The 20,208-nt window shown below is 38.9% G+C and overlaps 1 protein-coding gene across 13 annotated transcripts in view; it reads right to left on the bottom strand.

Annotated features, from left to right (window-relative positions):
* Positions 1 to 16,188: 16,188 nt before the first annotated feature.
* REPS1 (RALBP1 associated Eps domain containing 1) overlaps positions 16,189 to 20,208 on the bottom strand; it is a 69,994-nt gene continuing 65,974 nt past the window's right edge. For all 13 annotated transcript variants that reach the window (XM_056342324.1, XM_056342322.1, XM_056342320.1 and 10 more), the window contains one exon: positions 16,189 to 19,643. Coding sequence is in view for 11 of the 13 variants with exons in the window: in XM_056342320.1 (XP_056198295.1) it covers positions 19,575 to 19,643 (69 nt within the window). In the remaining 2 variants the exon portion in view is untranslated. The remainder of the gene's footprint in view (positions 19,644 to 20,208) is intronic.

Here is a 20,208-nt window from a genome sequence, read left to right as displayed (position 1 = left end):
TCACTCCTCATGCAATTGAATCTGGCACATCCTGTCACATACATGAATGTGTTCTGTCTACATGCAGACCCTGAGTTCAGAGACTCTTTAGGATTACTATCAGAGAATGTATTTTAGCCATAATACTGGAAGTTTGTTCCTTTTTAATTAAAAATGAAAAATAATTACATGCACTGTTAGTGGATTATACCTTGTGCATCTCACTATTGTTGTCACAAAACATGGGCTTTATCACAACCCTCTTTTCTCACTATAAAAATTACCATATTTAATATGAATGAGTACATACTGAACCCTGAATTGACAGCAGCACTGTACATGGGGAGAAGATGGTGTTATTAGACCTGCATCAATAGAGCAGAGAAATCAAAAACACAGTTCTGGGCTTCAGCTAGCTGAGAGCGAGGAGTTGTTAGGGTGAATGCAAACAAGCTGCAGATCAGCTGGCATGTTTTAATTTGTAGGTGCCAACCTAGAAAGACTTCACAGTAGTTGCATGTTTGCTTCTTTGCTCTTGAGAGTACAACACTTGCTATACCGTATTTTATAATTTCTTTGAAATTGTTAAAAGCTTGCAGGAAGAAAATACTGCTGCAAATCACACCCTTTCAACTGCTTTCGAAGAAACAAAGGGTATATTTTTTTTTAATCTAGCAGCAGAAAAACTGATTGTATCGCCATCTTTAAAAAACAATACTTTAAATATTCAAACTACTGGATGTAATTTCAACACAAAATATAAAGCAATTCTCAGAATTAAATGATTGATAAGGGTAACAGTATACTGCATGTAAGAAACAGTATCAAAAATGCAAATATCTGTGCTCACGTGATTTGGCTTTTGGTGCACAAACACCTTGATGGAGGAGCTCAGGTTCTCTCTTCATCCTAATTAACTAGCTGACACATCTTTGCCTTCTGATGCAGCAGTGATTATTGCCTTCTGCACCAGAAGCACTTGCAGTAGATGCACTGTAAATTCAATGTCTTTAATTTAGTGCAAACCATGAGGATTTTATCCTAAGAATGCAACAAAGCTGAATTTGGCAAGAGACTTGGTTTCTAAGGCAAGGCAACGTCTTGTTAAGTTCCAGATTGGCCTAAACCAATTACTCTCAGAAGTTCATGGAACTACATCAGCAGATCTAATTTAAACCTACAGCCATGGATTCAGAAAGGCATACAAAGAACAGCAGTCCCCTTAAAGCAGCCTACCATTCAGGAGGTTACTAGTCTGAAATGAAAAACTTGAAAGCCATTTCTTCACTTTTGTCACACACAAACCTACCTTGGGAGAAGATAAAAGTGTGCCAAGTGTGGATTTACAAGGAAAGGAAAACAATTACCAGTAATCTTGCACTTCCCAAACATCAAAAAGCGTATTTTTAAGCTCCCTGCTCCCCATACAGCAGCAGCACTGGAAAAGGCTTTCTCTGCCATCAAACCCACTAAGACATGGTATGAAAATAAACAAGAGTGGCTGAACTGCTAAGTTTATAAATCTGCAATCCCACGTTATTAGGTAATGAAGTTGGGGTTTCTGCCAGAAAAGCTGGGCTTTCAATAGCAAATGAAAAACATGTTTCAATAGAACACACTACTACTTCTGTAAATGTACTTAGCCAAGGAACTGCTGGTGAGCTGGATCGGGAGTAGAACCACTGCTCCAAAGGCTCTCTTTGGGTAGGGTTTCAAACACTTTCAAGTCTCCAGAATTGTGCGTGCTGGAAAAAAAATCCAGCCTGGCAGGGCTGTAACCTTGCACATTAGGGCACTACTGACTCTTCACTCACTTTCCCTAATGAAAAAGTCTGGTAAATAGTGGCAGGGTGTGCCAGTAGATTTTAAAAGCATGAAATATGTTGGGTCTTGAAAAACAACAGCATGCATTTTCAAAATCAAGTTTTTTTCCAAGTTTCTCTGTTGAATTGGGAATTTTTATATATATATATATGTATTTTGAAAGGTGTGTAAGTTTGTGGTTATGGCATCCATCTTCCCAAACAACTGCTACGTGTGCCAAGTCCCTGCTTTCCTGGAAACGGCTGAAGACCTGCTTGCTGATGGGAAGTTGGGAATGACACTGAGCAAGAGCTGGAACAGATTTTAGGTGAGGGTTTAATTGAACTCGGTCAGCTAAAATCTATACAAGTAAACCAGTATTTCTTAACACCTGGAAGAAACAATAGCATAGTTATTTCAAGACCTGTTCTCGCATTAACTTTCTTTTGCTACATATATTTATACAATGTTTAGTAGATGATTGTCCATAGCTCTGAATACCGAGGCATTCCTATTTTTCTTCTCCCTAGAGTGGAACTCTTACTAGTAGCATCTTGTGATAAGCTACTGCTGAATACAGAAACTACTTGCAGAGACTGCCTGCTATTGCTTACAAAGTGTTTCCTTCTGGAAGGAAGGCCAGTCCATAGAAAACTGAACAAGTACAAAACCCAACACTCCAGCCAGAGTAGTGCTAGAGTTTATATTGGCAAGCTGGGAGACAAGAAGAGAACAACTTGATGCCAAAATGTGAGTCTGTTCCTGGTGTGCAGTGAGCCAATCTTACACATTTGAAACATGACACTGTTTTATTACAGAGTGCACAAGCCTGGAGCTGGCAAAGCAAGCCAGTGTACCACAGCACTAAGCTGTACGTCATATATACAATCCATACGTCCTGTATACAATCCAATTCTATATAGAGTCTTATTTCAGTCCAAAAACAGTTCATTAAAATTTCTTGACTTTTAGTTTCAAAGGAGCCACTTCTTCTGATTTCCCCCTCAAAGGCTTGCCCTTCCAAGTTCAAAGATGCACTTGATCACTGAGAGTTGGAAAGGATGCACTGGTACATCCAATGGTACAGGTGCCTCTCTCCACCTGTACGAAGAGGAGAGTCCCAAAGACAATCTATATTCACTTAACACCTGATCACCAGAAATATGCATTTGGTCTTCCTCTCCTGTTAAATTTACAGCATACGCTCTTCCATATAATACTTCAAATGGGCTCACCTTTTCCCTAATAACCCTTTTGGGGTGATTCTGATCTCATTAAAGTGCTAGGTAAAACATTCTATCCGTTTTAAATTAGATTCTTGACACAATTTAGCCAACTGCTTCTTTAAAGACCTATTCATCCTTTCTACTTGCTCACTAGGCTGGGGTCTCCAAGGTGTATGTAAATCCCATTTTATTCCTAAAAGAGCAGAAATTGTCTGTATTACTTCTGCTATAAAGTGTGGGCCCCTGTCTGATGAGATCCCACTTGGAACTCCAAATGTTGGTACAATTTCATTTAATAATTTCTTCATTACCTCTCCAGCTTGGTTGGTCCAGCACAGGAAAGCTTCAGACCATCCTGAAAAGGTATCTACCAGTACCAAGAGATATTTATTATTACTGCATTTTGGTAATTTCAGAAAAATCAATCTGCCATCATTCTCCCAGAATATTCCCTTTCTTTACCTCTCCAGGTGGAGGTCTTAATTCCACTTTAGGATTATTTGTACAACATAATATTATTTTACTATTTGATCAGTGTAACTTTGCACCTCTGGCCCTACTGCACACCTCCTAACGCTTGTGATTATAGCATCTCCTGCCATGAGTTCCTTCGCGTGTTGTAGCATCTTCCGCATTATGGAAGCTCTTACCAAACGTTGTCCAGCAGATGTCACCCACCATCCGTCTGAAGCCCTCACGTATTTTAGCATTTCAGCCAACTCATTCTCTTTTTCATTGTATTTGGGTGCTTCAGGTCTCATTACGTTTTGAGGAATCACAGCTCCCATGATTGCTTCGTTGGCTGCTCTTTTTGGTATTTCATCAGCCTTACAATTCCCTCATATGACTTCAGTTGCCCAGGTTGGTAAGCCTTACAGCAAATTATGGCCACTTCTAATAATTTCAGTATTTCTGATCCATGCTTAATAGGTGACCCTTGGGAGGTTAAAAGTCCTCTTTCTTTCTTCCCGTATTGCCCCATGTGCGTGTATCTCTCCAAAGGGATATTTAGAGTAAGCATATATAAATATATATATATATAATATATATATATATGCTTGTTTATCCTGTGACAATTCCAAAGCTCTAGTCAAGGCAATTCATTCAGTTTTTTGTGTTGAAGTACTTAATGGCAAGGGTTGTGAGTCAATGACATCCCTCCAAAGTTACCGCTGCATATCCAGGTCACCATTGTCCATCCAGGGTAAAACTGCTGCCATCTGTGTACAGAGTCCACTCAAGATTTTTCAGTGGAACATCCTTCAAATCTGGCCTACTGGAAAAGATGTTCAATAGTGAACACACCATCATGCTCTAGGCTTCTATCACCCAATATGGGCACCAAAGTGGCAGGATTCAAATTGGTTATTATTATTATATAAAAATATATTTATATTTATATATTATTTAAACATACATCACCGGGTTCCAGTAATACTGCTTGGTCCATTCTACTGCGTGATAACCAGTGATGTCCTCCTTGTTCCAGCACTGAGGTCACAGCACATGGCACAAATACAGTCATCTTTTGTCCTGAAGTGAGTCTTCATGCTTCTTAAATCAGTGGCAGTTGCAGCCACTGCACGGAGACAGGCTGGCTATCACTTACTCACTTGATCCAGTTGTTTAGAAAAGTAAGTGATGGGCTTTTTCCATTCTCCCAATGCTTGAGTCAAAACCCCCAAAGCAGTATGTAACTTTTCATGTACACATAGGGCAAATAGCTTATCCAAATCAGGTAATCTCAATGCTGGAGTCAAATCCTTTTCGACATTCAGGAGTCCATTCCAGTACATCCCCTGGTTGTTTTATGGCTTCGCATAGCGGTTTAGCCGTAAGTCCAAAATTCAGGATCCAAATTCTACATCACTTGGCCATTCCAAGGAATGCGCTGAGTTCCCTTTCTGATGGTTGGGATGCAATCTTACAAATGGCTTCCTTTCTTTCACTGCCTAGTTTCCATTCTCCTTGGGATATTTCAAACCCAAGATACTTAACAGTCTCTTTGACCAACTGAACCTTCTTCAGAGTGACTCAATATCCAGCCATTCCCAGATAATTTAACAAACTAATTGAGGCTCCAGTATGTCCTTGCTTAGTTTCAGTTACCCCCCAAAATATCATCAACATATTGCAGCAAAGTTGCTTCTGGATTCTTACCTTGCCAGACTTCCAATTCTTTTGCCAGTAGGTTACCAAGCAAGGTAGGACCGGGCTGGGTTTGAATCCTTGCCTAGGACTGTCCCACAAAGCTGCATCTTCCTTCTCGTGGTGGGACATTCCTATTCGAAAGCAAAGAGCTTCTGGCTTTCTGAATCTATATGCAGGAATATGCAGGAAAAGGCATCTTTCAAATCTAAAAGAGTGAAACAGACATCATTCCCTGCTATATTGGTCAAAAGAGTGTAGGGGCTCGGCACCACTGGATGTACATCTACAAATATTTTGTTAATTGCCCTCAAATCTTGCACCAACCAGTATTCTGTAGAATGTGGCTTTTTCACTGGCAAGATGAGAGTATTATATTTTGATTGACATTCCTGTAGAAGGCGATATTGCATGAATTTATTTATCAAAGTCTGTAATCCAGTTTTTGCTTCCATTTTCATAGTATATTGCTTTTTTTTCTTACTGGTTTGGAGTTCTGTTTTAATTCTGCCTTTATCAGTGTGATGTCAGCTTTCCCTGGTACTTCAGTCACCCATACCAACAGAAATACAGCATCCAAGATTTCTTTGGAGATTTCCGGTTCACTTTGTTGTTCCCCTTGCAGCAGATATCTGTGCCTTCCAGACACTTTCTAATGGGATATGCAACTGAATGGAATTCTCAGAAAATGTTATTTGGGCCTGTAGTTTACTAAATAAATCCTGACCTAAGAGAGGTAGAGGGCATTTGGGCATACACAAGAATTCACCTGTTAAAAGTTTTACCTCCAATTTGACATTCCACTGACTTAAAAAACTGCTTTAATTCTCTCTTTCCAGTAACCCCAACGATCAGCATATTAAATTTACTGAGAGGCCCCTTACAGCTAGTTACTACAGAGTAAGTTGCTCCTGTATCTATCAAGAAATCTATGGTTTAATTCCCCAACTTGACTGGAACCACAGTACCTGCTGGGGATGCCTTTAAACTCACCCTCAGCCCCCTTCATTTCATATCATAATTTTCTAGCAGTAATAAATTTGATGCTGGGGAAGGTTCCCCCTTTTGTTGATGTCTGTGCCTGCCCTTTCAATAACAGACAGCCAGCTTCCCAGTGTCCCTCCTTCTTAAAACAGCCCCATTGATTTGCCACGGTGGAGGTTCCTGTAGGATGTGGTGTAAATCCCCATCCTCAACCCCTACCCTCCAAAATTTCCTCCTTTACCTCTATTTCCCTGAGCTACAGCAGCTGCCAGCAAGTGAGCTTGACATTTTTGGTCTCTGTATTTTTCTTTTTGCTGCTTCTTCTTTTCTATTTCATCCCTACCATCATATATTTTATAGACAATTTCAGTCAACTGAGAAATGCTCATCCCCCCAGCCTCATCTACTTTCTGTAATTTCTTATGAATATCAGGGGCCGATTGTCCAATAAAAGCATGTTAAACATATTTTTACTGTTTGGATTTTCTGGATCCAAATTTGTCCATTTCCTTGCACCCTCACACAGCCTTTCATACAAGGCTGATGGATTTTCCGTTAGGTCTTGTTTTACTTTGTATGATTTGGCCAGATTCTTTTGCTCTGAGACTCCATGTCGTAATCCACACAGAATTAATTCTTGATATTGCTTGATCATCACCCTTCCTTCCCCAGTATTAGGGTCCCAATTAGGTTCTGGTTTAGGCATAAATTGAGCTGGGTCATCTCAAGCATTCTGCCTCTCATTCTCCTCCTGAGCCTTGTCTAACACCAGTCTCCTTTCTCCAGGAGCGAAGAGGGTATTCGACAGTTTGTACATCTCTCCAAACAGGATTGTGGTTCATCATCATAATTGCCACCATTTGATGCTTTTTATCAGGATTTTCCCTGTAAGGTCCTAATGATTCTTTCCAAATTAAAAAAATCAGAAGTAGTAAATGGAACATGTACAGATAGCGGTAATTCTTCTCAATCCTTGCCTCAATAGAGCTTGTATTATTGGTTTGGTGTGCTCTCGTTCTTCCAGATACTGGGCTAAAGTCTGAGACTCGTGCCCTGTAGCTGGATCTTCCAAAGCAGCACTACTACTGCTGCTGCTTTCAGCAACAATTTCTATTTCGGTTCAGCAACTAACAATTGAACATCCCCTTCCTCCTCACTTTTCTGAATACAGCCTCTCCCCATTTCACACGCTACACAACATTTTGACTCCTTTTCCCCATTTTCTGCTAGCATATATAATCCATTGGATCAGTATCCAGTAGCTTACATTTCTTTCTTATCTCATAATTACTTGCAGGGAGAAAAACAGACCAACAAACAGTACTTCATCTCATTCTTTTAATGTCCTGCAAAATAACATTAATGGCAATATAGTATTTAAGATTCCATTTTCAGACCAATTCTCCTCATCCCTTAACTTACATATCGGCCACCATCAAATACGATGTTGTTTCAATTTTTCTTTTGTCATGGGGTCTCCCCCCAACTTATTCCAATGGGTACAAGGGTGGTATTTCGGTAGAGGAACCAGTTCCCATTTTATAATTGTTTCCCCCCAAAAAATCTCTTTATCCAAGCCTGCATACACTCAGCTGGAGTTCACCAACTCACCACGTCTACGTGTACCAGTTCTTTTAATCTCCTACCACGATCCTGGTGGAGTCACTTATGTAGAAATTAGCTTTCCAAAAATCAAACAACCATTTATACTTAGTCAATACGGTATCCTGATTTAGCATTGCACTTTTCAGTCACTTACCACCCAGCAAAGGAAAGGGATCAGTGGCATCCCCTGATCAACAGGTCAGTGCCCACTGGAATCCAACTGTTCCACCTCCCCGCTGTCTGCAGCAAGTCGAATCGAGCAAGGTTCTTAGCGAAGTCCCATCTGGTCACCAAAACTGTTGTCGCTAAAATGTGAGTCTGTTCCTGGCGTGCAGCGAGCCAATCTTAGACACTTGCAACGAGACACCGTTTTATTACAGAGTGCACAAGCCTGGAGCTGGCAAATCAAGCCAGCGTACCACAGCACTAAGCTGTACGTCATACAGAAAACACTTTCTGCGCTTTCCCTGCCCAGAGGGCAGGTCCATACAGATGACTGGCTGCACTGATCTGCATCTCCATTACCTAACTTCTTTTACTGCTAGGCATGCTCTCTGAGGAAGGGTCTCTTCTAATGGGCCTGGGTCTTTCCCTTAGGGGGTGTGACTTCTAGTATGATAATGAGGGTCGTTCACTTCTAGGGCAAGGCTAAGGACCGTAAGAGCTGAACATGAACAAGCTAATCTAAGTACATATGGCTTGCATCACAAAGATGGGATGTTCTTTGTTCTGTCATTCCCAAGGCTGACTCCCTTGATTACAAGGCCCTCCATTCATCATTCTTGACAGCTCTAGCAGGTCAGCTTGACCTAAATTCTGTGCACGTGTTCGTTTAACATAGTTAAATACTAAATCAGAGTTCAACCCTAAATCAGAGTAAAGAATTTGGGAGTTTAGACAACACAAGGGATTCTCAACTGGCAATTCTCACATTCTCTGCACAAAAGACCTTAAGTAAAACAGCCTGAATTCCTGTGCAAGCAAACTCATATTTTTCCTTATAAAACTACCAATGTAATTAAACATTCAAAAAGGCATCTATCTGCTCCCCGGTGAATAGCATATTCTATATATATGCTCCACATGTGTGTATATATATCCATGCATATATATATATATGGAGAATAGACTCCACGCATATCCTTTGATTGATGGTCTTGTTCTCCGACTAAGTGCATGATGTTTGGGTCTTGAAGAACAATAAGAATCAAAGCTGCAGTTCATGACCTACAGCCAAGAAAATCAGTTTTAAATGAGTATTTCTCCTAACGATCCTTCTTAGCTAGGTTTTAAAAAAGTGACACGCTTTGCATAACACTTAGTAAGGTGTTAAGGCCTACCACATTTTAATACAATTAATATTAGTTTCCGGTAATAACCGTACTTTAGAACTTAAGCAGCTCTCAGATTTGGGAGTAACCGCAGATCCCTGTAACACTATTTGGTTCTCTAAAGAGTCAATTTATTTTGGTAATTTTTAGTTTGATTCTTAATAACGCTTTAGTTTTCAAAGTTGCAAAATAAACAGTCTGACTGTTAATATGGAACACTTTTCAAAAAGAACAGCGTTACTAGCTTAGCTCTTCCATACAACTTGGCTCGTTTTTAGTTTTGGCTAGGAATCTGCAAGTGGTTGATGCCTCATCAGACACTTAAAACAGATGCGAACATATGAAGTGAATGAGTGCTGCTCGGTTTTGTGAACTCTTCAACATAACCAACACTCAGGAGTCATTATGTATGGTGCTGGGATAAGGACCGCACGGTTACCCAAGTATCACTGGCTCATTCGTGGATAAAGTGGTCTACTTATCGTTGGCTAATGAAGAAAAACAATTACTATTTGCTTTTCCCCCCACTACACAACCATACACACAGAGCTCATAAGTTATCCCTGCACGGAGTGTGACCTGGTCCATGCCTCCAGGTGCGCTGCTCTCTCTCCAGCAGAACACGTGCCCGGAGGCTAGCTGGTCAGCTAACCCACCTACCTGCCAGTGCTTGGCCTTCAGCTTCAGCGTCTGGTTTGGGTCCAGCCAATGCTTCATGTCTTACCAGGTTATTCCTGAAGGACATTCACGCCTCTGTCAGACAAACACCGCTCAGGCTGGGGCAGTGCCACAGCAAAAGGCAGATTGCTGCTGGGCTCCTACGTGAGAGGGAGGCCTGAAGGTACAGGAGCAAAGTCTGCTTCTCCTCACCCATGTCTGTCGTGCAGGATGAATTCAGGCGCAGCTGGGGGTGCAGAGCCTTTAGAAGCATTTTCTCAGAAGTTTCTTACTGCAGTAAGTTTGATTGCATTACTAACACTTTAAAAGCTTTTATAAGAATCATTGTAACACATACACATATTTAAGACTTCTGCCAGTCAAAAAAAGTTGACAAACTATAGCAGCTAGACCAGGGAAAAATTTTAACAGCTTAATGTGAGTAAATACTTTAAACAATGTGTTTCCTATTCAAATGCAAAAAGGTCTATATTGAATTCTCAAATGTATCACAGAAAATGAGATATCCCTGAATCGCAGAGCTAATCAAAGAATGACCAAGAACATGTAAATCACCACATAGAGTCTATAAGCAGTGAAATTATTTTACATTGTTTTCTGTGTATTTTTACGCTACAGGTTACTATATAAACACTAGAAGATTAAAACTCCCAGCAAAATAGACATAGAAACGCACATACGAGTATTTCTGTAGCAAGTGCTACTTTTTGTTAAGCAGGTGCCTAAAGACCATTTTTATTTTGGAATCTGTAAGCAGAATTCAGAGGTGAATGCCTCAAGGAATACATAATTTTAATTTTTGTACTTTAAACAACAAATAATCTTTGCCATTAATTCGGTTTTTTGTTCTTCCTGTGCTCTGATCAAAACAAAAAACATCTATAGATATTACAGAGCAGAAAAAAACACCATTTCCTTGTTTAAACCATCATCAGAACAAAGTGAAACTCAAGGCGGTGCTGCATTTCAGCTGTTCGTCCCCACAGCTGCAGAAATTTAACACCACTGAGTTAACAATACCAAAATTTTATTCAGCCTCAGAGTAGAAAGTCCTGCTCCATGCAGAAATACAGAAAGTACATCTTTCTTCAAACACCATTAATGACGTTTTCACTACAACTTCTGATCTATCCTAGAGCAAAACTTGATTTTTTTAAATAAAAATACTTCACTGATGGCCAGGGCTGCTGATACTTCAAGTTTAGGTTGTTGATTTGACAGGTTGCCCTGCATTAACTTAAAAAACAAGATTTTCTTCAGGATCTCTGCATTAAAGGGATACTTGTATCTGAATAAATGCGGGACAACTCTTCAGTTATGAAGACATCACCCTTCTGTTTTACAATTATGCAAGCATTTAAAAAAAACCACAAACAAACCAAAAAACACCCACTTTTTCTTCTGAAGCCATGTAAAGCAATTATCTATTTTACTCCTTTTGTGTACTGTTTCGTGTATGTGTGTATTGTGTAACCTCCACCAGTCACAGACCTATTTTAGTCACTAAAACACCTAATTTGGATTTTAGGGTGAAGCCACAGCAGACACACGAACCAAGCTTGCCAGGAAGCTGCTCACAAGCAGGAAGAGCTACATGCAAACTCTGGAAATTGTGAAGGTTTATTTCATTCCAAGGAAAGCAGCATCCAAAGTCACGTTCAAGTGATCTTCTCTGATATCACGATCTTACAAGTGACAAAGTGTGCTTTTAGCAACCAAGACAGACGAGCAGGAATCTGCTCAGAAGCGCTGCTGAGGTCGCACCCGTTGGTTCAGTGACTGGGAGCTGCAGCCCTGCCTGGGGCACTGGCTGAGCTGAGGGCCCTCACTCCAGTTTTGCTCATGCTGCTGGCTTCTCACACCCTATCCCTGGGAAGTCCTCCTTCTTTAATGACAGTCTGCAGGAGCAAAAGATAACACAGAAGAGCTCTAATATATCACAAACGACTGCGGCTCCAATTCTGAAAGACCTCACGTGGCAGGTTTCCACATTAGCACTGAACTTCGCTGAAATAAGGCTTTACACAGAGAACTGTGGCACACTCCCATGAAAGCTGTAAATCTAAGTCAAAATACAACAATAAAAACCAGAACGTGAAACAACTGAGAACAAACTAGGTTCTCCCACAAACTGGGGGAAACTGAGACCAGAGTGCATGAAAGAAAAAGTAGTCTGCAAATCATCTGACCTCCCCAATTAATGCAATGTTGCAGCACTAAGCCAAAGGCCAAAATACTGAAAAGACCGAACATTTCAAAACACTAGAACACACACAGTCTAACAATTGAGCATGTGCCAATACGAGAAACTTGTATATGGAACCCCAAAAATGGCAATGCACCTTGAAAGAAAGTAGGGGTATGTTAGAAGAAAACGAAAACCAGCATTCCAGGTTAAAACCATTCAGACCACCATTTGCAACAAATACAAATTGTTTCAATTTCTGTATCAGTATTTTCAGCCTAATTTAAAGTAAAATAAACCCCACAGAAACTACAAGAAAAAAGTAAGCATTTCTTATGGCAGTTTTAAAAGCTGGCAATTCACCTGGTTCAAAATGTAGCCTTGGCAGATACTTCAATGTTCACTGGTTTTACAAGAAAGAATATGCAACCCAGCTGAGAAAAAGTGTTCTTACTTTTTCAGAAACTGCAGAGTTATAAGCATCTTAATACTTTCAAAGCAGTAGTAAGGGGCTGAACAGACTACCAAATCAAACCAGGTCAGAGATCAAAGCTGTACATTTATAAGGTGTCTTGAATTCATAGAGAACCCGAGGATCTTAACAACAAAACCAGAAACCTCTCACTGGGTTACCTCCTAACTCAAGAATGAAAATTAATAATGATACTACAATATATATATACTATACGTGTATACATATACATATGCTAAGCACCAGTCTAGAAAGAGAAAGTAGACTGAGAATTTTTTTAGAGTAGTAAAACCAGTTTTTAAAAGTTTAAAAGCACCTGCTAAGTTGGGCTTATATTTCACAGGGTAACAATTTATTTTGTTCTCATTTGAAACCTAAGCAGATCTTAGATATTCTGACAGAAACATTTTGAGAGTAAAGTGAGCCCAGACCTTAAGCAAATTATTAAATTCAGTCTACTCCTTCAAACATGTACAAACTCCTTCCGCAACACGCTTTATCCTGCAGACTCTGCGGTTTGCAGGGTAAAGCTGAGATTGACAGCCAAAGTCCACATTTATGGTGCTGGAAATGTACAAGAGCTTCTCACAGCTTTAATAGAAGAGTGAGTTTGAACAAAAGATTGATTCCACAGGATCCCACCTCAGAACTGAAATTCGCTGAAGACAACCACAAGCAGGGTGTAAATCCACACGAAACAAGAATGCATCTTCTATTAAGACTACTAACTTCATGCATCTCCACCACAACTAGATGTACCGTACTACTACAAGTTTGCATCAGGCTGTACTTCCACATTAGTTTCAGGAATACACTTCAAATACTGACTTGCTCAGGAAGAAAGCTGCACACATGCATGACTTCAGATGTCTATTGGTAAATTTATAGACCTAAGTAAGGAGTACACAGAAACGCACATAACGCACCAAAAGTCTCACTCAGTAAATTCATTTTGAAGTTACCGGCTTGATCATCCGAACATGTGGATGCAGCACAAAAATTGCAAGTCTCAACCCTGTTCCTACCTTATTTAAGCAGACTAGGCAAACGCGTATTCAGGCTTATAATTAGGCACGTAGTATCTAGTACCAGAGCTGGACAATAGAATTACGTCTATAGATTCTACTACACACAGTTGCAAGCTTCCTTTGGATCCAGGACGCAGTTGATTTGCCCCCGCTTTTCTTATCCTTACTGTTAAAGTGTGAGGACACGAATATAAAACAACACATAAAATAATACATGGTAATGCTATCTTTATAAAAATTTTAAACCCAGAATTCTAGCTTGGATTCAACATCGCATCTATTTTCAGTTCAATTCTTAGGAGTACTCACTTTGTATTAATTCAGATCAGGAAGATCTTGAGTTGTGACAGCTGAAACGCAACCCCATTTCAATCAATGGATAAAATTTTTTTCCACAAGTGGAACAAATATTTTCCTACTATTCCACATGCGCAGTTACTTGGAAAAAGAAAGTTTTAAAACTTCAAAGGATTTCACCGTTTGAAAAGGCTACAGGAAAAGAGGATAAAAAACCATTCACAAAACAACATTTGATACTTTTGGCAAGAAAAGTTAAGAGACTATCAATTTTAGCTGGTTTGTTGGTTAGTGGATCCACCCATGGAAACAACTTGGCATAAACCATAAAAACTATCAAAATCATCAGCCTCTTAATTTTGATAAAATGATATGCAAATTACTACTGCTTTTTCACAGGAATTTTCTTGCTTCAACACAACCTTTCCCTAAAGGCAAAGTGCAGAGCAAACCAAGGAATATTTCCTTTTAACTACCCTTCTACAAGCAAAAGGACCTCTTCATTCTTCCATAACCTTACGGTTCCTTCTGATCAGAACACAGGTGACTGAGTTCCTTCATGAAGGCAGTGAAAGACAATGGGACTGAAACTCTAGGAAAAGGGTTTGTTGTAAATTGCAGCACTCTTCTTCCAAAGGCAGGGGTACGTAACAGAAAAAAGAAGGTACAGTTGGAGGCATGTCACTTGTGCATTTTCTGACAGAATACATTGAATTACAACTTCCTATAGATTCCTTTTATAATCTTTTTCTTGAAATACATACTGTATTTTCATACTTAGACTGAACTCAAGCTTTGTATCAGTTCAAGAACTGCAAAATTAAGGCATAACAGCACTTGGCAGAGTGCTGAATTCCACGGCAAGTTAATGAAACACATTCCTAAGATGTATCACAAGGGTTCAAAAAAATTTCCTTCAATTTCTGCTGAGAAATCATATATTGCTGAAGCTACCCACTATACATACCTTCCCGCTAAGTCTGACACAACCAACCACGTATGCTAGACCTTCAGAAGCCCTTAAGAAGTGTTTACACACAGAAGTGTTCACAGTTTAGAGCAACCTTTCTAACACTTATTCCACCCCATGCTCCCCCAGTTGCGTATCAGGGCAAACCACTGATTTTAGTGCCTCCTTTCTCAATATGCAGCTGTTTTTTCACACGCTAGTCTTTAATTGCCTTTCGAATGGATACCAAAGATGACAGGCTCTTTGCAGAAGGCATTCCTAATTCAACGTGCTGTTTTTTACATTTAACTTGTTCCACCCCATTGACCGTACCTCTTCTGTCAGTTTAAATGCAGTCTCATTCAAGCCAAAGAGAGAAACAGTTAGACCCCTGAGGTCAGATGACAAAGCAAAAGCCACCATTGCTGCTATATGGGCTATATCAAAAGAGTTTACGTGCATTGTGGAGTAGGATGTATCTGTCGAATTCTTCAGCAAACCGGGAAACAAATACTACAGTCACACAAGGTTCAACAGCAGCATGGCTAAAATTTGGTTTTTCATCAATATACCACTGAATATCAGTTTGAGTCACTTTCACTTGTTTATGACGCTTTGTTCATTTCCTAGGTCCCTCATAATCCAGGTTAGTCAAAACAACAAAGTTCAACTGCTCCCACATTCTTACATATTAAGATGCATTCTTAGTGTCTGCAGGAGTGGAAGTATCAAGAACATATCCTACCAGAGATGGAAGGGAATTCATGCAGCTCTCTGCACCACAGCGTGCTGTTACGAGTGTGATAACCAGTACTAACAGTCATCTTCAAACTTTGGGTGTAAGTTGTGAGATCACATGGAATTTCACAGTTACAATTCTGAATTTTTGAGTATTACAGTGAAACAAAGGCTGTACATCACATGCAATTTTTTTTGTTGTTTTTAGAGAATAAAATCCTTTGTTTTCATGTGTTTTCTTCCAAAGAGCTGTACCCCAGATGGTTAGTAGATCAATACGCATGGCCAAATAAGCTGGCATTCTGCCTATGAAATTAAGTTGTATGTCTGAAATACGTGGAACTTTGTGGCAGGGAGTATAAATGCTCAACAGCACATGCACTGCTTTGTAAAGTATTTAAGCAGCTTAAGCACACAACTATGTTTAAAATACCCAAGTTATTCTTTAATCTTCCTGAGTAAGAACTGCATTATTACTCACTTGGGAGTACCGTGTTTTTATAATATATTACCATTTCATGAAACTACATTCTACTAGAAACCCAGACCAGAATGAGTCAGGAGACAGTGATTTCCACCCCCCATTCCCTCCACCCCCATTTTTTTTTCTTCTAGGAAAAAGTGATTCAGACTAGGTCATCCGTAAAGCTGCACTTAGAGACAAACTCTGTGCATAGCCAAACCCAGGAAAGTAACTCAACTTTGTCCTAAATGTAGAATGGAAACAAAGCGCACCCCATCCATAAGGGACAGAGACATCTCACACAAGAAACAATGCTGCAAATTTATTTTCTTTTTATAACCTCAACTTTGTGTATCCCACATAAGACATTTCAGTAATAAGAGATCCTCTAGTTCATGTACTATACAATTGCAAGTAAAATGAGGGGCATGTGAAGTACAAAAAAATTGAAAATACTAGCTTACATTGGGTAGACTTCAAATACTGCTCAAAAGAAGTGGCTTTTCAGGTTTTTACCTTTGCGCTTTGGAAATCTTCTCTGCAGTCAAAGACAGGCAATGAATGGAGAAAAAAGTAACTCCAAAGCAGGTGGAATGAAGAAAGAGGCACATTAGTAGGAGAAGGAAAGGAAACACAAATCAAATGAGGAAAGAGACACTCCTCCAGTCACAAAGTCCAAAGAAAAACATTTTGCAGCTGTTTCAGAAATTCATGCTGCTGTCCATCCATCCTAGCTGGGTACATGAATCACACTCCATACTATTTAGTAGTCTACATTTATACTTGCAATATAGAGAGCACATCTCTCGCATGGTACATAATTCCTTGCCCCAAAGAGCTTACAATCTAAGTTCATTAAAAAAAAAAAGCATCAAGTAGCTGGATCAAGATCAAACAAATGGAGAAGACAGGGAAATAATTTTATAAGGGATTAAAGTTGGGTTACATTACTGAGGTACTTGCTGAACATCACTGGCAGTGATGTTCTTAAGACATAAGTATTTTTTCAGTTAGAAGCTCTTCTGATCATGAAAACTGCCTTAAAATGTACTGAATGATGCATTTAAAGTAATCCGCAAAAATTCTTAAAAACAGACTTGTTGGTAAGACACAAAGATGTTCAGGCTGCCTAAGTTCTTCACTTGAGACACTAACTTGTCTTTCTACTAGAAAGATATGGATGTTACAGAAATTCGTATGTACACGTCACATTTGAATGTAAAAGGCTCTTTACATTTAAGCGTAAAATGTTAAATTCCGATTTACGCTTTCTGCTGCTATAAACATAGGCTTAATACTTAAATATTAATATGAAAATAGTACTATTTAAAAATGTATTTTTGATTTTAAAATAAACTATGGACAAGATAGTTGGTTTGAAACCAACAGTTTTTAACTACAGTAAGTGACCCACTTTTCCCACTGTTTTTAAACACTAGTCTTGCTACTTGGCAATTATAATGGAAGTGATCAGTCCATCAACTGTAAAGCTTTTTAGTTTTCTTTTGGGCTGGGTTGTTTTTGTGGTTTTTCTTTTGGTTTGGGGTTTTTTTGCACTTCACTAGACATCTTATTTTCTGAAGGTCTTGCACTTTATCTAATAATTGCGCTTTATCTACTAATTGGCAAGACACAGTTGAAATGTAATTTATATGTAACCTTTGTGCCCATTTAGTTATCATTTCTTAATCCCTTTACATGCAAATATAAAGTACCATCTTTCATGCAACTATGGCATTTGTGTCTTTCATACCAGGGAATCTTGCTTTGAATTATATACATACGCCATGTGCAACATTTCTACGACATTTGAAAAAATGTTGGAATAGTTATAGTAATAAAAATTAACCATAATTATCCAGTGTGCATATGATAAACAAAAAGAGAAATACCTCTTTTTCCCTGTAACAAACAGCATATCCAGCGGGAAAAAAATTCTGACTTCAGCTGTCCTCTTGGAGGGGAGTCAGATGTTAAGAAAATTTCATTCAAGCGCAGAAGTGAGAAAATGAGGATAAGGACTGCTAACGGGCAATCACTTAGTTTTAGTTTTTAAAGGTACTTTCAAGAAAATCAAACCAGGAATAAATACTAAAGAACTATACGTTTCTTTGACCCAACTCACTACTAGCATTTACTTTTTAGAAATTACAACTGTATTTTAAATTTGCTTGTAGGAGGATATGAAAGGAATATAGCCACAGATTACCAAGAGAATTTGATCACTTCTAACCAACAGCTAAAAAAAGGGAAGAAAATGGTCACGGGATTATGAGCAACTGTTTCTCATACTTGCCACAGAGTTACAAAAAAATTCCCTGCAGACCTGTAACAAAACCCTCCCCCCTATTTGAATGAGTTTCAATTCCCAGGTAAAGATGAATCAACGAAATTAAAATATTGTGCTGTTTTATTGGTGTAAAAATCACACAATTGCTAGTTCTGATTCTGCAGAGATACATCCATGCAGTTAAACATCTATGACCCCACAGCCAGAAGAAGCCATTAAATAGAATATCTGCTGTTAGTCAGCAATTAATGCAAATTTACATATGAGATCAAAATGTGTGTATCGTACAATATACAACAAATCCTAATACAGTACATCAACCTGAATAGCAGGATACACTCAAGGAACTCTGTTAATAGTGAAGCCTGTCTATATGCCAGAGAAATAAGGCCTGGAAACAAGATGACAGAAGGTACCCCGGAATTCCTAAGAAGCAAACTGTTCATTTTCTGTTGTTTTCTTTTATTGTTTTTGTTGGGGATTTTTTTGCTGGGAATTAGAAGTTCATAGAGGTATTGACATATTACTTGACAATATGATTTGTTATAGTGAAAACTGGTGGATGTGAACCATTATTAAAAGGTAATGTGTGAAACATGCAATTACAGGTGGTGCTTAGGTAACGTGTGAATAGTATGCTGGGGATTTACACCCAACTTTTTCACATAAGGGAGGACTGAAAAAGGTCTGGTTGATAGACTACCAATTGTACCATAAATCTTTATATGCATGCGGCTGAATCAGGATCATGAATGGATAAAATGGGAACAATCTGGCAATCTGTGGTTACGTACTCTATAATGTATGCAACAAAAGCACAAAATCAAATCCAGCTGATATGGCAAACAGCCTGCAAGAACTCTCTCAACCTGAATAAGTTGGTTTATTGCAAAGAGGCAGGCTTTCTAGAATTGCGAACAACTTTCCAATTGTGAAAGGCAGCTTGGGAAGTAACACTGGCTGATGACAGATTACTAGTTTTTCTTTGTTCTGGCACAATAAATGCCATAGAAAGAAAGAAGGGTTTATGTGCTTAAGGTCAACTGATTAGCAGTCCGCTGCTGCAAAGATGTTTCAACAGGAAAAAAGAAACCACTAAAAAATTCCAGTTGGAAATTTTGGCGACAAACTCTGCAAACTCAAGTCCAACAAAGATCACAGATGCCCACAGTAAGTGATGTGAGAGGCAGTGTCACATTCAAGGAAAAAGTTGTTTGGTTTTTTTTTCTCTGTACTGAAATTAAAATACTTAAATACAAAAGTGGACAAATGACAAAACAGAACATCAACATTTAATGTAGAATAGAGTGCACTGAGCTATATGCATGGATCTTTAAATAGGCTTTGAAACCAATACCCCTTTCAAAATTAGTAAATTCACAGTTAACGGCAGTAGGCTTAGAGGTGAGAGAAGGGTCGAAGTTGTTCCAGTTGGACTTCCAGGGAGATTCTCTCTTCAAGAACATCCTACAAAAGAAAGATTTTCTACTGACTGTCCACAGAAAATGAATGTTAAAAATTTCTTTACGCCATTACAAGAACTGGTAAATATCAGTTTCAGTTTTGAGAACTAACATCTTTTTCTAGAGTCTAGAGAACTCTTCCCATAATCCGCATAGAAGACTGGCTAGCTAGTAATTACACGTATATGAAAATAAATACTTTGCTTAAAGGTGAAGCCATTTAGTATTTTTTCCATCACTTTCAAATCGCTCAAAACCACAAAGTTGTAACCAGCTGCAAATCCAACTATAATATTTTCAAACAAAGTCTAAAATGTTACAGAGGCAAGCTCTCATCTCGACGGATTGGAAACTCCATTTCTGCCCCCCACCCACTGTTTTTCCTCTTACGTGAATTTTTATACACCTTGACTCTCACAAAAAGTGAAAATCAGGCCTGATAAGTTTTTAAAATGGCTTATCTTTCAGTCTAGACAGTTATCACATTAATTTTCCAGTTTGGATTTCTTTTTTATTAACTTGATAATTAAAATTAGATATCTTAAGGTAAGACAGCAAGAGAAAGATGT

Source organism: Falco biarmicus, chromosome 6 (genome assembly GCF_023638135.1).
Source record: "Falco biarmicus isolate bFalBia1 chromosome 6, bFalBia1.pri, whole genome shotgun sequence".
Lineage (NCBI taxonomy): Eukaryota > Metazoa > Chordata > Aves > Falconiformes > Falconidae > Falco > Falco biarmicus.
This window is presented reverse-complemented; position numbering and strand designations above follow the sequence as displayed.